Source organism: Cervus elaphus, chromosome 18 (assembly GCF_910594005.1).
Source record: "Cervus elaphus chromosome 18, mCerEla1.1, whole genome shotgun sequence".
In the NCBI taxonomy this organism is placed as follows: domain Eukaryota; kingdom Metazoa; phylum Chordata; class Mammalia; order Artiodactyla; family Cervidae; genus Cervus; species Cervus elaphus.
Genome location: NC_057832.1, coordinates 125,114,939 through 125,134,938, shown reverse-complemented (window position 1 = coordinate 125,134,938; position 20,000 = coordinate 125,114,939). Strand labels below are relative to the sequence as shown.

Below are 20,000 nucleotides of genomic sequence, written 5' to 3'. Positions count from 1 at the left end.
CGCCGCCCGGGGACCAGAAAACACCAGGACACAGCCGGGCCACCAGGAAAACCAGCGCGGGATCCCACCGCCACCCACACACGAGGGCGGTCCCGCAACGCCTGGGACGCCGGCCGTTCCTGGCCATCCCTGGAGCGGGCCCCACACCCCAGCCCCGCCGCCAGGGCCGGCGTGCCGTCCACCCAACCTTCCTCCATCCATCCATCCATCCTTCCTCAACAGATCCGTCTTCCGTCTAAGCCTGACCCCGAGGCTCAACATCCTGGGGACACACTCTCGAGCAAGGGCGGCCCCGACCGGGCCCACCACACCGCCACCGGCTGCGGCTCAGGGGCGAGGGCGGGCACGACAGGCTCCTCCTCACCACGGCTGCAGGGCTGGGGGAGCCGGGGCCGACCAGGCAGTCGCACCCCAACGCCCCCCCCTTCCCCCTGGGCTCACACCACGGGGCCGGCTGCGCACAACACAGCACACACGGCTCCCCACTCGCCGGACACCCGGCAGGGCCCAGCGGGACCCTCCCCCAACTCAGAGGGGGGAGGCGCGGGCCGCAGTAGGCAACAAGCAGCACACGGCCCCACCGCGGGGCCGGTGCATCCATCACCCCCCTTCCCCACGGGGGGGGGGGGTTCTGCCCACGTGCTCTGGCAGTCGCCACAGTGGCCACTGCGCACTCAGGAGGGGCAGCGGCTGGGGGGTCCGGTACCCCAAGGCTCCCTCTCGGATCGCTAGAGAAGGCTTTCTCACCGAGGGCGCACCGTCCCTCACCCGATCGTCTCTCCTTCGGGCCCACGGAGGCACACCAGGAGCCGCCACTCAACTGGGCGGGAGGGGTCTGCGGCATAGGTAAGCGGACCACCACACAGGAGCATGTGCGCGGTCAGGGCCCCCTGCAAGGCCTCATCCGTCAGCCGCCACGACGAGGGGAGCACACAATGCTTCTCTTACCGTCTCGACCCCCCCCATGGGACACACGCACACCACCGCGGCGGGGACCCAAGGAGGACACAGGGTTAAGGGAAAACGACACCACCACTCGGCCTCGGGCACCTGAGGGACGACCTGGAGCACTCCAGGGGCACCACCGAGGGTCCAACGAGGCATGCTCACACACCCAAGCACGGGCACGCGGCATGGCAGCGGCACAGCCCTCCCCACCGCAGGGAGGGCCGCTCGCGGGGCACACGCCAGGAAGGCGAAGCAAGCGCATCTGCTGTGTCCAAAGCCCAACGGCCCCCACTAGGCACCCCAAGGCGGGGGACGGGAGACCGAAGGTCAGGGCCGGAGGCCACACCCCAACCCCTGCCTTCCTCACCCTGCCCGAGGGGCAAGGGGGAAAAGACAGGCGAGGGGCCCCGTGGACAGACCGAGAAGAGCGGACACGTTCACTGGGAACACCCGTCCCTCGTCCGGCACGGCCTAGGCCCGGCCCGGGAGAGCACAACCACACCACATCAATCAGTTGAGCCAAGGTGTGTGTGGGGGAGGGGGGGGAAGGCACAGGCGAGGACAGTCACCGGAGGGGCCCGCTTTAAGCCTCGCCGACAACCTCCCCCCCGCCTGCCCACAACCTCACACCTCAGGCGAGAGCAGCCAACGACCCCAGGAGGAGAACAGCTGACACGTGGCACGGAGCCTACAGGGCAGGGGTCGTCCCAGCCGCCACCGGGTGCCCGCAGCGGGGAGCACAGGGCCAAAGACCCACACCGCCTCGCCCCACCGCCCTCGGGTCGCCCAGACGCGGCACCACGAGCTGGGTCGGCCAGACACGCCACACAGGAGCCGGCGCACAGGCCCAGGCAGGCGGCTCCAGCGGCAAAGGCAGAACCAGGCGCCAGCTGGCGGCCCACAGGCCCGGAGCCCCGCGTGCATCCAGAGACCCAAAGTCCTCGGCGGCAGACACCAAAGGAGACCGTGTCAGCACTTACCTGGTGGCAAAAAAGACCTATTTTGGGCGACAAAATGACAGCAGACGACAGCGGGGCCCATCTATGCCTCGCAGGGAGGGACCCCGGAACCTTGACCCGGCCACCTGTCCCCAGCACTACCCCATGAACATCAGGCCTGGAGCTCTCGGGGGCCATCTGGTCGACTTGGGGGGGGGGGAGAGGGGGCCGCGTGGTGGCAAAAGTGGGGGCGCGGACGCCAAGGGAGAGGGAGCTGGCCGGAGACTCCCTCCCCGCTTCGCCCACACGGGTAGGCGTACCGGTCCGTCCGAGTCTCCGAACGGGGATTTGACTTCGACGTGCATAAAGAAAAAAGAAGAAAGAACCGTCAGCGGGGCGCCTCCAACAAGACGAGCGGGCCCCGACCAGGGCCCACGCCCGGGGCCCAGACCGTCCTACACAGGGCACCCAGGACGGCTCGAGCCGGTCCCCACCCACCTCCTGACTGACCGGGATTCAGGGAGTTGGGGAGGGGTGAGAAAAAGTCGCGTCCAACGACCGAGACCCACGAGGGCACGCTGAACGGTCGAGCGCGCCCTCCCCGGCCACCCGCGGAAGCAGGGCCCGGTCCATCCACGTCTCCGGACCTATCGGGACTTTGAGAAAAGAAAAGGCATGCGTGCCGGGAGACGCCTCAGGCGACCGGACCCCACCGGGGGACCGCACACGCGCCCGCGCCGGCCGTCCTCTCCGGGTCACCCCTCACGACTCCGGCGGGCGGGTCCCCACCTCCGGAGTGCGACGCGGAAAACACCTCGGTCAGAGAGAACCCGAGGGCCCGGACCCAGCCGCGCCCTCCGCCGACCTCCACGCCACAGTCCGGGCCGGTCCCCACCTCCGGAGCGGGGCCGAGGGCGAAGCAAACGCTCCTGAGGGCGACCCGGGAGGAGGCAGGACCGCCGAGTCCGAGTCCAGGCGCTCCGGGCAGGGAAGACCCTCTCCCTGCCCACCTCGGCGGTCCGGCCCAGGTAGGGTCCGGCCGGTCCGTCTCCACGGCCGGAGGGGCACGGGGAGATGCTGGTCGACCCGGCCAGGCCACCCCAGAGCCCGGATCTGGAGCGCCGCGACGGTCACCCTCCTCAGAAACCTAGAGAACCAATCTCCGGCGACAGCAGGACGTCCCTAGGCCTCGGTGTCACCGGGACTGTCACCGCCAGCATAGCCCGTCTCTGAGAGCACTGCCTCGGGCCCGGCGGCTGAGTCACAATCCTCCTGAAGGTCTCGCCGAAGCTCCGGAGGGGAGGGACAATATAAAAGCGGCCGCCAGGTGGCTCCTGACAACCGGCTCGACCGTCCCGAGGACGGGTCGCTGTCGCCGGCCGCCGAGGAGCCACCGCGCCGGCCGCCCAAACGCCCGAGCTCGGGCCGGAGCCTCCTCCGCCTCCGAGCCACGCGACGCGACGCGACCCCGGCCGCAGAGGAAGGGAGAGGAGCTGGGAACTATCTCCTCAGGAGGCTGCCCCGAAGGAGACGCGCTCCCCCCACGCGATTCCAGGGTGGTGGGGGGACATTCCACGGAGACGCCGGCGGCGGGGGCTCGGGGGCCGAGAGAGGGGCACCAGTGACATCCCGGGCTCCCCCGGACCCCCTCCCCCCAAAAGAGGGAGTGAGAGAGGGAGGGAGGGAGGGAGGGAGGGGGGGGGGGGGGGGGGGGGGAGGGGAGGAGGGAGGGAGGGAGGGAGGAAGGGACCGACCGGCAAAGTGAAACCAACCAGGCAAGCGCTGCTCGGAGAACAAAGCAGGACTTTGGAAAGCAGACACAGACACAGACACGCAAACCCAGGAGCAAGAAAGGAAACGAAGGAGACACTCGGACCCCCAACAAGAGAAAACAAAACTCAACCTGGGTAGAGACCGTGACCAAGTCCAAAGACAACAAACACAAGCAAGCGCGGGTGGGTGGGGAAAGTGCACTTGAGGTCAGGAGAACGTGGATTTCAAGATCACTGGCCACAAACACCGGAAAGGCGGGCGGCCGGCCGGGCGGTCTGGGGTGGCAGGGCTGCGGGGGTGGGGTTGAGGGGCGTGGTGGGGAGGACCGAGTCAATAGGGATCCACTAAATAAGCCCCGGACTCCATGACAACAGCCAAGTCAATGAATGCATAACTTTTTGAAGTAGAACCGAAACGAAATGAAACAAAACCACCAGGCAGGAAAGTCAAGTCGTAGAACTGCTCTGGCAGCTTAAAAGTCAGAGAGAGGGAGGGAGGGAGGGAGGGAGGGGGAGAGAGAGAGACAGAGAGAGACAGAGAGAGACAGAGAGAGACAGAGAGAGAGAGAGAGAGAGAGAGAGAGAGAGAGAGAGAGAGAAAGGGAGAGGGAGAGAGAGAGAGAGGGAGAGAGAGAGAGAGAGAGAGAGAGAGAGAGAGAGAGAGAGAGCGCGAGAGCGAGAGCGCACATGTGCATATACGCATGTACATATGTGTACGGACACATATTCGCATCTATATATACGTGTGCACACATGCGTATAAACAAGCGCGTACGAAGGGCATGCATGCATGCTCACGTACACGCATGTGTCTGTGCGTGCACGTATATGCCTAGGCGTTTAAAGTGTGCATGTATGCTTGCGTGTATATACGTATGCACAGGCATCTATACACATACGTACACGGATATGCACGCGCACGAATACACATGCTCATATGTGCCTATACATAGATATACACACCTACATTTAAATAAACACGGGCGTGTAAACGCATATAGATGCACATGTGTGTGTACGTGTGATGTATACGCACAGGTGTGTGTGTGTGTGTGTGTGTACGCATGTGCGGACACGTACGTGCATGCTTACATATGCACACATATCCGCCTGTGTATATGCACACGTGTATGTACACGTGTGTACATACATATGCACACATACCTAGACGTCTACATGTAGCGTATATACGTCCACACAGACGTACGGCTGTATATGTGTATACATATACACACATGTATGTGTAAGTAAACATACACGCATATACGTATGTACAGTTGCAAGTGTGTGTATAGAGTGCATATACACAGATTGATGTGCATAGATGCACACACACGCGTATGCATGCATACACGTACGTATTAGTCAGTGTACATGTACCTATGTGCATACATACGCATGTGTCTGTGTTGATGTCTACGTGCGCGCGTGTGTGCATACATATAGGCGTCAGACAACTGAACCTCCAAAAGAGAAACAATCCCCGATGAGCGAAGTCGGCAGGAGGCCCGAACAGACACCTTCATTCAAAATAAAGGTAGAACAGACAGACACTCAGAAGCACAAGGTAGAAGACAAATCAATGGCGGGGCTGGGCTGGGCTGGGCTGGGCTGGGCTGGGGCAGCTGGGGGTGGGGGCGGGCTCACGGAAGCACCCCGGGGCGTTTATCTGGACAACGATAACTTGGAGGGGAAAGGCCCAGGAGCTGGACTCGCAATCGCGACAGCAAGTTTGAAACATCAAAAGACAGTGGCTCCTGATCGATGGAATGCATCTTTCCTGCAGCTGAGAAAAGTGTTGACGGACTCAGAGATATCAGAGCTCATCACCTGGCACCTCACAGAGAGAGAAACCCCATCACTAGGGAAACGAGTCCTGGGATCCCTCAGGACACTCCACCAAAGATTCCCCATCCGACCCAACCCGGCAACTCCACGGAGTGCCTACGGCGGGGACCAAGAAGATATGCGCGTGTGTATGTGTGGTATCGACACCTATACCTAGGTAGACATCCGTACAAACAGAATGATAGAACTCTCTGTCTGTGTGCCTACACCTGTATCTATTCAGGTGCGCGTGTGCGCACGCGCATGCAGACACACACACACACACACACACACACACACACACACACACACACACACACACACACACCACACCACACCACACCCACCCACCCACCCCCCCCCCCACACACACAGACAAATGGGACTCAACCACCAGAAGGGAATAAAATCTCACAGTCTGCAGGAACTTGGAGAGATCTTTAGAAAGGCTATTATGCTAAATGAAGCACCTCAGATCAGTCGTTTCCATGCAGAATCTACCAAAGGATACACCGTGAACAGAACAGAACAAATCAGAAGCAGGCGCATAGATACCATAAAGGAACACATGGGTGGTGGCCAGAGGAGGGAGGGGGTGACGCGGTGGCGGGGGTGGGTGGGGAAGGGGAGAGAGTGAGTGAGTGCCACTGGTGACGGAGACAGACGAAGCGGTGCAGCCTTCCACGGATGAAATCAGTGAGTCACGGGCACGTCATGACACCAAATGCCATCTGCCGTGACACCAAGTGGTGACGGACAGTCACTCACGAGATGTATCCTGGTGATCGCTGTGTCCTTCCTGCGCTACACTGAAACATCGTCTGTACACCTGAAAATTAATGGGGGAACAACAACAGGAACAAAACCAAAACAAGGAAAGAAGGAAGGAAGGAAGGAAGGGAGGGAGGAAGGGAGGAAGGAAGGCAGGCAAAAGAAAACGTTGTCAGTCAGTTAGACGTCAATTTGAGAAGAGTGGGACTGAGAGGGGTGGGGGAGAGAAACTAGGGTGAGGAGGAGGAGGAGGAGCAGGAGCAGGAGCAGGAGGAGGAGGAGGAAGAAAAGGACCAAGTGCCTTGAGGGGGAGAGGGAGATAAAGGATCCAAAGAGTGGACAGGACGGTCAGGTCAGTGCCATAGGGAAAGGAAACGAAGCCAAGGAACACATTCCCAACGGTGGTTTTGTCCAGTCCAAGATGAAGATGTGGATAGCACAAGTGTCCTTCCTCCAGCACACAGGGACACACAGGCCTCACTTGGGGAGGCAGTTCAGGATAACCCTGAAAGCTGAAGCTGAAAAAAGAAGCCGTCACGTTCATCCATGGCTGAAAAGTACCATGGTCCTACGACATGACATTCAAAAATCCTACCAAACCATTGAAAGACTCTCTCACTCACTCGCCATTAAAAATGTAGAGAACAGAAAAGGAGCGAAACGATGGTGGGTGGGTGGGTGGGTGGGTGGGTGGGTGGATGGATGGATGGATGGATGGATGGATGGATGGATGGATGGATGGATGGATGGGTGGATGGGTGGGTGGATGGGTGGATGGATGGGTGGATGGATGGATGGATGGATGGGTGGATGGATGGATTTCCATGATAGTCTGATTATGGAACACACTGACAGAAAAGCATCCGATTCACTTCTGTAAAGAATCTGTCTTGCCTTCCCGGCCTGGTGTCTTTCGTATGTCTGGATGATTCCCTCCCCCACCCCCACTCCCAGCTTTAAGGTCAGCCTCCAAAACGAAGCCCTGTGTGCTCTCAAGGTCCCGCCGGAACTCTCTCTTCGGAGCGCCCTTCTGAAGGGGGACGTTTTCACCCACGTCATCGCCCTGAGACAGCTTCAGCCTGTCCCTCCCCTCCCCCCACCGCCGCCTGCCTCCCTCCTGCTCCTCTTCCTCTTCCTCTTCCTCCTCCTCTGAACTCTTGAGCTTCTCCTCTCACTGGCCTCTCATCCCACACGGTGGCAGTGTCGGCCTAGGTATGCTCAGGTGTTTCCTAACCGCATCCAAGTGGACTTCCACTGTTTCTCGGCTGCGTCGTTCTGGGACCATTTCTTCCTGGCCTTTTCCACGGGTGGGGGAGACCTGGACGGGCCGGGCCCAGGCGGGGCGGGGGTGGGGGTGAGGGAGCGTGCATGTGGGGGGAAGGGAAGGGAAGGGTGGGGGCAGAGAGGAGGAGGAGGAGGCCGGGGGGGGGGGGGGGGGAGAGGGGGAACACAACTCCCCAGTGCCAGTGCGTGCCTATGGCCTGGAAAACAGATCACACGCCAGGCTAGCTCTGAAAAAGGGGATCGGTCATGAGACCGGGCACGTGTGTTCTTTCTTTGCAGAGTCCCTGCAGATCGAACAGGCAGGGGCAAATTTTGGGCTTCCCGCAGTTAGAACTGTTCAGCCATTGTAGAAACAGGCGTCTGAAACACCGGGGTTAGGCTCTCGGTGCGATGTCCACAAGCCGTAGCCATTGAAATGTGTGCACACTGGAGCCGCCGTGCAGAGGGAGATCTCATCCGGCTCCATGTGTTCTTCCAGTGAATAGGCCGGGATCTCAGGAAGAACAGACATCCAGAGAGTTGAGTGAATCTGACCGTCACGCTTTCAGAATTCAAGTGAACTAGAAAGGAGGTTCACTCACATGTGAGTTTGTCTTTCCATAGGCTGAATCCTCTCTTTGAGCAGATTAGGGTTCCGGGGGCAAAATGGAGCAGAGAGGACAGAGAGTTCCCTTAGGTCCCCTGCTCCTCCCGCAACGGTCTTAGGAACATCCTGCCCCAGAGGAGTGTGCCGGCCACAACCCACCTACACGGAGACGTCAGTGTCAGTCATCCTCGTCCAGAGTCCCCCGTCTGCCCTCGCCTTCACGCCTGCCTGGCATTGTCCGTTCTATAGGTTTGTATCGAACCTGCCCGGAGCCCAGTGGCATCTTCCCTGATCGGGGATCGATCGAAAACACCCTGTCCCCTGCCTCATCGGCAGGTGGATTCTTAACCACTGGGCCACCAGGCAGGGAAGTCCCTTCACAGCCTTCTAAAATCATCTACCCTGAAACATGAAATGTTGTCATCCAAATCATTGGACCATCACGACTGAAATGAAGGAAAATATGTTCGTTAAAGAAAGTCTCAACTCCTCAGTGCTTGCCTTAGAACCACAAAGGCATCTCTCTCTCTCTCTCTCTCTCTCTCTCTCTCTCTCTCTCTCTCTCTCTCTCTCCCTCTCTCTCTCTCTCTCTCTCTCTCTCTCTCTCTCTCTCTCTCTCTCTCTCTCTCTCTCTCTCTGCCTCTCTCTGCCTCTCTCTCTCTCTCTGTCTGTCTCTCTCTCTCACACACACACACACATGCACGCTCCATAGTCCGAAGGAAACCAACTTCTGTGTTTATCCATCCCGCTTGTTGTGGCTGTTGTGCCTTCGCTAGTCAAAGAAGCTGATCTAATGTGGAATCCGATGTCTTCTTCTCTAGGACACTTCGAGAAGCAGCAAGAGTGCCAGTTTGTGAGAACCGAAGGCCAAACCGGCGTGATGTAACCCGGCGATGTGTGTCGTCAGAGGCCCATCTAGATTCGCACTCCAGTTCACGGAGGGGAGCAGTGGGAACAGGAGTGTGGACCCTTCCCACTCCCCCAGTGAACATCTGTCCCGTGGAAGGGGTATAGGAACCTCATGACCTGACCCACGTGGTGAACAGTCACCAAAGACAAAGAATTCCTACAGCCAGACGTTTGCAACCACGAACCCTGTCCCTCCATCACCTGACCTTTCAGAATGCTACGTGGAACCCTTTCAAGAAGCTTGGGGCAGGAAAAAAAAAAAAAAAACAAAAACAAAAAAACAAGAAGAAGCAGAAGAAGCAGCAGCAGCAGCAGCAGCTGGGGGCTTGGAGGTATGGACCCCTGAATTCTCCTCGCTCGGCCCTCCCTGCAAGAAAACGTTGTGTGCTTGCCTGCGCCCCACATGCCAACTTTTCGGGGGATCGGACCTCCCAGGGTGCCCCTGCACCAGGCACCCTGCCTGCGTGCGACATCCCAAGAGATCCTATGGAGAAACATCTCCGGCCACTCGCATGACATCTGCATCGCTGGCGAGTGACCCTTCAGACCTCCACATAGATACGTGAGCACAAACGCTCCTTCACAATCTGGGACACCTCGTAGGCTCTGTGAGCTCCTCTGGTTCAGCACTCCCTCGACTTGGCTGTGGTTTTGGTTCTGTTCTGCTCTGTTCTGGGTTTGCTTTCGGACCCGCGTGATCTCTCTGGATAGGGCACCCCCAATCAAAGCGAAAATAAATCGAGTCTGTGTAAATACTATTCATGCATCAAGCGGGGATATCAACGACCTCTATGTGGATCCAGAAAAATGGCTGTGCGGTGTTCAGGAGGATCATTCTGTGTTTTCTGGGTGCACTATTTGCTGTCCATTATTTCACGTGCCTTTTGGGCATGGCTGATGGAGACGGACACGAAGCAGCAGGGCAGCAATCTGGCATCTCGGCCTAGAGCGGTTTCCCAAGTGACATCTCAGAACAGGGGCTGAGAAGGCCATGGCCACCCCTCCACGGGGCCCCCTCGGTGGCCGGAGGGTGGGGGTGGGAGTGGGGCTGACGTTGGGGAGACGAGACGGGGGGGGGGGGTGGTGGTGGTGGTGGTGGTGGTGGTGGTGGTGGTGGTGGTGGTGTAGAGCTGGGCTAGGGGTTGGGGGCGTGCGAGGCGAGGGGACCGGTCCAGGTCCCCCTGAGAAGTGAAAAGTGAAGGCAGGTTCTCTCCCGCTGAGAACTTCCTGCCTTCACGCGTGTGAGAGGAGCAAGTTTCTCTCTGATCCACGGCCCTGCATCGTTTTCGCCCTGTTCAAAAAAAAAAAAAAAAAAAAAACAGACAAAAACGTATTTGTTTATCTTGGCTTGTTTTCTGGCCCAGGCCAAAGACCTCTTTGAGAGTGTCCAAAGGATCTGACAGGATGGGAGGGTGCAGGTCAATCCATGTGTCAAGAAGAGATCCAGGGACTCTGTCACAGCTGTGACTCGGGCCTTTTTCAGAAACAGGCCAACTTTGATGACTCCCTGGACAAGGGAGTCACCCCAGAAGTTTCCTTGAGGGGACCGAGTTGCAGGAGTCGGGGGCATGGCCCCGCCACCGCCGCCAGAGGGCCTCCTCAGCCCGGCAGGCAGGCAGGCAGGCAGGCAGGCAGGGGCTATTGTCTGTGGGCCCCACCCCCACCCTCCCCCTGCAGGGCCTCGTCAGATAGCTTCATTCAAATGCAGAAAGCTTTCCAGTCAAGTCAGAGCCTTTGACTTTGCCTCGAGCTTCTCTCTATTGAATGGTGATCCGCCCCACCCCCATTTCTCCATTTCCCCACCTTGAGGCTGCCCCTTGGGCACCGCGCGGAGGAAGGGGGCTGGGGGGGGGGGGTGGGGCGGGAGGCTGAGGGACAAACTTCGCCTTGTGTCAGGCCAAAGAAGTCTCTTCCTTTTCGTAACCCAGGAAACCCCACTCATGCATGTGAGGATCACGGACGTGCGTCCAAGCAGCCATCATCACTTGACATCTTCCTCCGTGGAAGGAGGTTTTCATTCCTGCCTGCCTTCAGAGAGACAGAGAAGGAGGGAGGGGCGGAGCGTTCCTCTGGCGCTGGCCGGTTCTTGGTTCTTAAGTCACTTGAGTCCAAAACACTCCACAGGACATGGAGGTTCATGTGAGGTGGGGTGGGGTGGGGTGGGGTGGGCGGCCTGCTCCGGACCCCAGCAGTTCCCTCCTCTGACACTTCCCTGAAACCCATGAAAAGCTGAACTGGTGACTGTGTGTGTGAGTGCATGCATGTACGCGTGTACGTGAGAAACGGCGCGTGTGCGTGTGCATGGACCTGAGAGAGAAGTCCCCCCCCCCCAAAAAAAAAGGGGGGGGGGGAGAAAGGGGGGAACAACAACAACAACAACAAATCCAGAAGGAAAGAAGGAAGGAACGAGGGAAGGACCAAATAGGTTAGTTAGTACGGGCCTCCATGTCGTGGAAAGAGTTTCTGAGCACAGATCCTCCATTCAGTGAAACAGTTATCGTATCTCCTCTCAGGAGGCTGTGAGGTCCACAGACAGGTTCGGGAAAGCAGGCCTGGGGTGCAAGCAATCAGGTAATTTTTTTCCTCAGAGGCACTTGTAGGGAAAGCAAGGAAACACACCGGTTCATCCCTGGAGTGGATTCATTCGAAACCAGTCGGTGGAGGGGGAGTCAGTCAAGGAGATGTCTAGACGTCAGAGTTGGGTACTGGAGCGGGTTGCCATGTCCTTCTCCAGGAGACCTTCCTGGCCCGGGGATGGAACCCGGGTCTCCTGCATCGCAGGCAGACTCTTGACCGTGTGAGCCAGCGGGGAAGCTCTGTCAGAAATGTTCACCAAGTCCTCTAGCTTCCATCCGCAGGGCTTCAGGCACAGGGCCTTTTGAGTTCTCCGTCAGCAGGGCAAGAGAACATGGGACATGTTTCCCCCCAGAGAGGGTTGCCCCCAGATATCGGAGGCCACTCGGAAAACTTCAGGACCCAGTCCCCCTCTCGGGTGAAGAGCCACACGCAAAGAAAAGAGCAAACCACACGTAGCACAGGACTCTCCTATCCAGAAGTGTGTATCCCCCGCTTCACGGAAACATCCTCCGGGCCCCTAAGGAACGTGTGGAAAAAAATCACTCTATCGCCAAGGCGATAAGAACCCTCGCTGAGAGCTTCTGAAGTCTGGAAGGACCAGGTAGAGGGAAAAACAGAAACGATTGCATTCTGCTGATAGGGGTAGTGTATGAAGTGACCAAAGGGGATGTCCCTCTTTCAAAATTCACATTGTAAACATTGTGTCCTTTGGGTCCTCTGTTTTTGCTTTGTGTGTGGAAAGCAACAGATTGAACGGTAGGGTCCTTTCCTTATTTATTTTATTTTTATTTATTTATTTACTTAGCCCGCCCGCCCATCCCTCCGTCTTCTCTCTGTCTCTCTCGCTTTTCATTCAGGTTAGGGAATTAAAAAACAGAACAAAACAAAACAAAGCAAGCAAGCAAGCAAGCAAACAAACAACAACAACAACAACCCGGTATTTCTGCAGGTCAGGAAGCAACAGTTAGAAGTAGACATGGAACACAACAGAGTGGTTCCAAATAGGGAAAGGAGTCCATCAAGGCTGTATATGTTGTCACCCTGCTTATCCAGCTTACATGCTGAGTGAGTACACATCATGAGAAACGCTGGGTGGGATGAAGCACAAGCTGGAATCGAGGTTGCCCGGAGAAGTACCAATCCCCTGAGATATGCAAATGACACCACCCTTATGGCAGCAATGAAGTATCGAGTGGGTTTACAAAGTCGTGTTCGTCGCGTCAGGTTTTCAGATTCTTTTCCCTTAGAGGTTAATGTAAAGTCATAAGTCTACACTCTCCTGGGCTGCATAGTGGGGTGCTTGTTTTTGTGTGTGTGTGTGTGTGTGTTTTGTTTGTTTGTTTGTTTGTTTTACTACCTGCCCTGTAAGTACTTTGATGGGGTGCTTGTTGATTGTCTTGATGTACCATTTATATGTGCACGTGTTCAACCGGACCTCCTGAGTTCACAGTCCTGCCCCCCCCCCCACCCCGATCGATCCTCGCTTCGTCAAGAAGTCAGGCATCCCACCTTTAGCATCCTACTCCTTCCTCATTTCCTCCCACCCCATGGAAGAAGTCATTCCTCCAGTTTTTCCATCGGTTCTCTACACCTCGCCTGATGATGGCGGGTGACTTGGAAGGACTGACAGATGTGAAGAATGTCTGCAAGAGCCTTGGGTGAAGGCTCCTAGGATTGGCTCGGGGAAGTGGGTGGCGTGTCAATCACTAGAGACTGTGGAAGGTATGCCCCAAGTGGCAAACACCGTTGCTTTCAGTTGTTGTCGGTTTGCTCGTCTGCAGCGAGGGACGGAAGGAAGGCTTCCACCTTCCACGGAGAAAGCTATATACCTAGCGTACCAAGGAGGTTTGACCACCCCCCAGGTTACAGGCGTGACAGGTCAGAGTGTAGAAATCTTCATGTCAAGGGTGTATTAACAACAGGCAGGCTCATCTTAAAGGCACTCCTGTCCTGTGAAGGTGGAGGGAGGGGCGGGAGGGGCAGAGGGACAATGAGGAAGGGAAGGAGAAAGCGAGGAACACGAACACGAACACACACACAGTGTGTGTGTGTGTGTGGTGTGGTGTGGTGTGGTGTGTCTGTGGCATGCGCAGGTGTTGCGTGTGTGGTGTGTGGGGGGGAGTGTGTCGTGTGTGGTGTGTGGGGGCGTAGTGTGTGTGTGGATATGCGTGGGGTGTGTGGGGTGTGCCTCCGGGTGGTGCGAGTGTGAGAGGGGGCGGGCAGAGAGACACAGCCAGGCAAAGAACAACACAGAGTGTGTGCATGGGTGTGTGTCTGGCTGTGTCCCTCTGCCCGCCCGCTCTCACACTCGCAACACCCGGAGGCACATCCCACGCATACCCACACACCCCGCGCTCCCCGCACCCACACTCACCCCGCACTCCCCGCACCCACACCCCCCCCACCACAATCCCCCCCACACCCGCGCCCCACACCACACACGCAAAGGACAACACAGAGTGTGTGTGGGGGCGGGGGGGGGGAGCAGGGGGTGTGGGGATGCGTGTGGTGTGTGCCTCAGGGTGGTGCGAGTGTGAGAGAGGGCGGGCAGAGAGACACAGCCAGGCAGAGGACAACACAGCGTGTGTGTGTGTGTGTGTGTGTGTGGTGTGGTGTGTCTGTGTGGCGTGCGCAGGTGTTGTGTGTGTGGTGTGTGTGGGGTGTGCCTGTCAGTGGTGCGAATTTGAGAGGGGGCGGGCAGAGACACAGCCAGGCAAAGGACAACCCAGAGTGTGTGTGTGTGTGTGTGTGTGTGCGTGTGCGTGTGTGTGTGTGTGTGTGTGTATCTGCCCACGGCACCTCACGCCCGAACCAGCGACAGGAACTTCCCACACACCCCACGCCTACCCCCACACACACACACACACCGCCCCCCCCACCCCCCGCAGGCCCACCCCCACACAGAAAGGACAACACAGTCAGAGGGAGGGAGGGAGTGAGTGAGTGAGTGAGTGAGTGAGTGAGTGAGTGAGTGGGTGGGTGAGTGGGTGGTGTGAGGCCGGTGTGTGTGGTGTGTGGGGGGAGGGTGTGTGTGTGGTGTGTGCGGGTACGCGTGTGGTGTCTGTGGGTATACGTGGGGTGTGTCTGTGGTGTGCACAGGTGTGTTGCGTGTGTGGGGATGTGTGGTGTGTGTGTGTGTGCTGGGTACGGGTGCCACGTGGGGCCGTGTGTGTGTGCAGCATGGGTGTGTGGGGTGCGCCTGTGGGTGCAGGCAGTCAGAGACATGGCACGCAGACTCTAGACTGTGTGAGCCAGCGGGGAAGCTCTGTCAGAAATGTTCACCAAGTCCTCTAGCTTCCATCCGCAGGGCTTCAGGCACAGGGCCTTTTGAGTTCTCCGTCAGCAGGGCAAGAGAACATGGGACATGTTTCCCCCCAGAGAGGGTTGCCCCCAGATATCGGAGGCCACTCGGAAAACTTCAGGACCCAGTCCCCCTCTCGGGTGAAGAGCCACACGCAAAGAAAGGAACAAACCACACGTAGCACAGGACTCTCCTATCCAGAAGTGTGTATCCCCCGCTTCACGGAAACATCCTCCGGGCCCCTAAGGAACGTGTGGAAAAAATCACTCTATCGCCAAGGCGATAAGAACCCTCGCTGAGAGCTTCTGAAGTCTGGAAGGACCAGGTAGAGGGAAAAACAGAAACGATTGCATCCTGCTGATAGGGGTAGTGTATGAAGTGACCAAAGGGGATGTCCCTCTTTCAAAATTCACATTGTAAACATTGTGTCCTTTGGGTCCTCTGTTTTTGCTTTGTGTGTGGAAAGCAACAGAGTGAACGGTAGGGTCCTTTTCTTATTTATTTATTTATATTTATTTATTTACTTACTTAGCCCACCCGCTCCCCCTCCCCCTCCCCGTCCCCCTCCCCCTCCCCCTCCCTCTTCTCTCTGTCTCTCTTGCTGTTTCATTCAGGTTAGGGAATTAAAAAAACAAAACAAAACAAAACACAAACAAACAAAACCCCGGTATTTCTGCAGGTCACAAGTAGACATGGAACACAACAGAGTGGTTCCAAATAGGGAAAGGAGTCCATCAAGGCTGTATATGTTGTCACCCTGCTTATCCAGCTTACATGCTGAGTGAGTACACATCATGAGAAACGCTGGGTGGGATGAAGCACAAGCTGGAATCGAGGTTGCCCGGAGAAGTACCAATCCCCTGAGATATGCAAATGACACCACCCTTATGGCAGCAATGAAGTATCGAGTGGGTTTACAAAGTCGTGTTCGTCGCGTCAGGTTTTCAGATTCTTTCCCCTTAGAGGTTAATGCAAAGTCATAAGTCTACACTCTCCTGGGCTGCATAGTGGGGTGCTTGTTTTTTGTGTTTTTTTGTTTTGTTTTGTTTTTTTTTTTTTTTTTTTACTACCTGCCCTGTAAGCACTTTGATGGGGTGCTTGTTTGATTGTCTTGATGTACCATTTATATGTGCAACGTGTTAACCGGACCTCCTAAGTTGACAGTCCTGCCCCTCTTCCCACCCCCACCCCGATCGATCCTCGCTTCGTCAAGAAGTCAGGCATCCCACCTTTAGCATCCTACTCCTTCCTCATTTCCTCCCACCCCATGGAAGAAGTCATTCCTCCAGTTTTTCCATCGGTTCTCTACACCTCGCCTGATGATGGCGGGTGACTTGGAAGGACTGACAGATGTGAAGAATGTCTGCAAGAGCCTTGGGTGAAGGCTCCTAGGATTGGCTCGGGGAAGTGGGTGGCGTGTCAATCACTGGAGCCTGTGGAAGGTATGCCCCAAGTGGCAAACACCATTGCTTTCAGTTGTTGTCGGTTTGCTCGTCTGCAGCGAGGGACAGGTCAGACTGTAGAAATCATGTCAAGGGTGTATTAACTCATCTAAAGGCACTCCTGTCCTGTGAAGGTGGAGGGAGGGAGGGGAGGGGCAGAGGGACGACGAGGAAGGGAAGGAGAAAGCAAACGAGGAACAGGAGCACACACACACACACACACACACACACAGTGGGTGTGGTGTGGTGTGGCGTGGCGTGTCTGTGGCATGCACAGGTGTTGCGTGTGTGGGGGCACTGTGCTGTGTTGTGGGTGTGTGTGTGGTATGTGGGGGTGGGGTGTGTGAGAGTATGTGTGGGGTGTGTGGGGGTGTGCCTCAGGGTGGTGCGAGTGAGACGGGGCGGGCAGAGAGACACAGCCACACACACACACACACACTCACGCACGCACCACTTACTTGTGTTGTCCTTTGCCTGGCTGTGTCTCTGCATAGCCACACACGCCCCACTCGCTCACGCCCCGGCCACACACTCCCCCACCCACCACGGACAACACAGAGAGTATGTGTGTGTGGGGGGGGTTGGTGTGTGTGGGGGGGGGGGGCCAGGGTGTGTGGGGTATGCCTGTGGGTGTGTGCCTGAGGGTGCGAGAAGGGGCGGGCAGAGACACACCCAGGCAAAGGACAACCCAGTCAGAGGGTGTGTGTGTGTGTGTGTGTGTGTGTGTGTGTGTATCTGCCCACGGCCCCTCCCACCCGCACCAGTGACAGGCACACCCCAGACACCCCACGAATATCTCCCACACACCCCACACTCTGCCCCTAGCCGCACAGAAAGGACAGCAGAGAGAGGTGGGGTGGGTGGTGTGCGACGTGGGTGGTGTGGGGCCGCTGTGTGTGGGGGTCACGCGTGGGGTGTGTCTGTGGTGTGCACAATGTGTTGCTTGTGTGGTGTGCGGGGGCGTGTGTGTGTGTTGTGTACGGGTGCCAGGTGTGTGTGTGTGGGGCGCGCGGGGGCAGACACACACACAGTCATGCAAAGGACAACACAGTCAGAGAGAGAGAGAGAGAGAGAGAGAGACAGAGACAGAGACAGAGACAGAGACAGAGACAGAGACAGACACACACACACACAGAGACAGAATCGGGGATGCGTGCCTTTGGGTGGTGCGGTCAGAGACACAGAGTCAGGCCAAAAACAACCAACACGCATGGACACCCTCCTGAACATTTGGCTGGGCTTGTGTTTTTCTGAGCTCATCACCTCCGTTGATCAAGACCACTCCCATGAAACGTGAATCTGCCACCCTCCCCTCAAACACCATCCAGCCACTTGTCTTTGGCAGGCAGACCGGGGAGTGTGTTCCGAGTTGGCGGGCAGGCGGTTGGGTGTCACCAGGAGAGCTTCGATCCTTGCCGTTCTGGCTCTGAACCTGACCGGAGTGAGTGGATCCGGGTGATCTCTCGTGTCTTTGTTTGAAACTCTTGGCGGGAGAAGGGAGATCCCCCCCATGCCAAGTGACAAGGCCAAAAAGGAGGAAAAGCCCATTCCACTTGAGTCCAAACACCTGCTCTCCCAATCAAGCAAGTTTCTTGAACTGGCTAGCCGTCCACCCTCCCCCGTGACCTCTGGCCCAAGGTGCCCCTCCCACGCAGCCTCCTTCCACAGCCCGAGGGCATTCATTCAAGAGTTGGGGCGGGCGGCCCGGCGGACCGCCCCCCGCCGGACCATCTAAAAGAGCAACTGACAGGCAGCTGTCGAGAGAGCCGGCGGCCGCAGCACGGGAGCTCCGGGGGCGACCGGCGGGGACTCATTGCCAGACAGGGTCCGTCCTAGTGCACATTTCTACGCTCAGTCACCGACGCGGACAGGAGAACGGGACGCGACAACACTTCTGCAGAAAGTCCCTGGGTGAGGTACGACGACCGGACGGACGGGAGGAGAGGGGACGGGAGGGAGAAAGATTCTTGACTTCCCACCCACGGGGCAGCGGAATGCTCTCCCATCAGAGGGGGACCGCAGGCCAATGTCAGGCGGCGCGAGCACCCGCGCCGAGAAATACCTCGCCGTCACCCCGGTCCCTGTCACCACCTTTCAGCATACCAGGAGAAACACCTTTTGTGACCCCGACGACGGCTCTTTTGGGAAAAGCCCCGTACAGCAACAGGACAAACAAAAGACGCACGCACGCACGCGCACGCACGCGCGCACACACACAACACACACACACACACACACACACCCACACCCCTTCATATTGAAGGTACCCCTGTGTGTGTGTGTGCGCGCATGGTGTGTGCAAAACAAAAGACGCACACAACATGCACACCCCCCCACCCCTTCATGTTGAAAGTACCCCTCCGTATTATGGCAGTGAAACAAAAAGGAAAGGCACACACCCATCACCCACATAACCGCAACGAGAAAACTCAACGCATCTTAAAAAGAAAACGCAAATGCCAGAGAACGGGTCGTACTGGCGACTCCGGCCGCCAAGGTCAATGCGACCCGGGAACGCAAGGCCATACAACAGCCCATTGCGACAAAGCCAAGCAAAGCCGGGCCAGCTGGTCGACCCGCCGCTCCCTCGGCCCAGAGGCCAAGTGGGGCCCCGGCCCGCTGGTCGACCCGGAGCTCCGGCGGCCCGGCGTCCAAGTGGGCCACGCCACACACGCCATCACCCCGGTCCCTATCACCCCCTTTCCACGTACCAGGAGAAACCCCTTTTGTGACCCCGACGACGGCTCTTTTGGGAAAAGCACCGTACAGCAACAGCACAAACAAAAGACGCACACACCATGTGCGCACACACACATACACACACACACACACACACACACACACACACACACACACACACCTTCATGTTGAAGGTACCCCTGTGTGTGTGTGTGTGTGCGCGCGCGTGCGTGCGTGCATGGTGTGTGCAAAACAAAAGACGCACACCCCATGCGCGCGCGCGCGCACACACACACATACACTCCCCTTCATGTTGAAAGCACCCCTCCATATTATGGCAGTGAAACAAAAAGGAAAGGCACACACCCATCACCCACATAACCGCAATGAGAAAACTCAACGCATCTTAAAAAGAAAACGCAAATGCCAGAGAACGGGTCGTACTGGCGACTCCGGCCGCCAAGGTCAATGCGACCCGGGAACGCAAGGCCATACAACAGCCCATTGCGACAAAGCCAAGCAAAGCCGGGCCAGCTGGTCGACCCGCCGCTCCCTCGGCCCAGAGGCCAAGTGGGGCCCCGGCCCGCTGGTCGACCCGGAGCTCCGGCGGCCCGGCGTCCAAGTGGGCCACGCCACACACGCCATCACCCCGGTCCCTATCACCCCCTTTCCACGTACCAGGAGAAACCCCTTTTGTGACCCCGACGACGGCTCTTTTGGGAAAAGCACCGTACAGCAACAGCACAAACAAAAGACGCACACACCATGTGCGCACACACACACACACACACACACACACACACACACACACACACACACACACCTTCATGTTGAAGGTACCCCTGTGTGTGTGTGTGTGTGTGTGCGCGCGCGTGCGTGCGTGCATGGTGTGTGCAAAACAAAAGACGCACACCCCATGCGCGCGCGCGCGCGCACACACACACACACATACACTCCCCTTCATGT

The 20,000-nt window shown here is 57.6% G+C and overlaps 1 protein-coding gene and 1 long non-coding RNA gene across 2 annotated transcripts in view; both read left to right on the top strand.

Annotated features, from left to right (window-relative positions):
- The window catches only part of LOC122673944 (collagen alpha-1(III) chain-like), a 3,577-nt gene extending 1,182 nt beyond the window's left edge, over positions 1-2,395 (top strand). The window contains exons 2-5 of the mRNA XM_043871825.1: positions 1-846; positions 1,326-1,472; positions 1,739-2,087; positions 2,201-2,395. The exon at positions 1-846 is cut by the window's left edge and continues 217 nt beyond it. Coding sequence (XP_043727760.1) covers positions 1-846; positions 1,326-1,472; positions 1,739-2,087; positions 2,201-2,395 — 1,537 coding nt within the window. The remainder of the gene's footprint in view (positions 847-1,325; positions 1,473-1,738; positions 2,088-2,200) is intronic.
- Positions 2,396-7,222: 4,827 nt separating this feature from the next.
- Positions 7,223-9,793, top strand: LOC122674794. Its single transcript, XR_006335037.1, has 2 exons — positions 7,223-7,468; positions 8,948-9,793. It is a non-coding gene; the product is annotated as an uncharacterized LOC122674794 (long non-coding RNA).
- Positions 9,794-20,000: the final 10,207 nt, after the last annotated feature.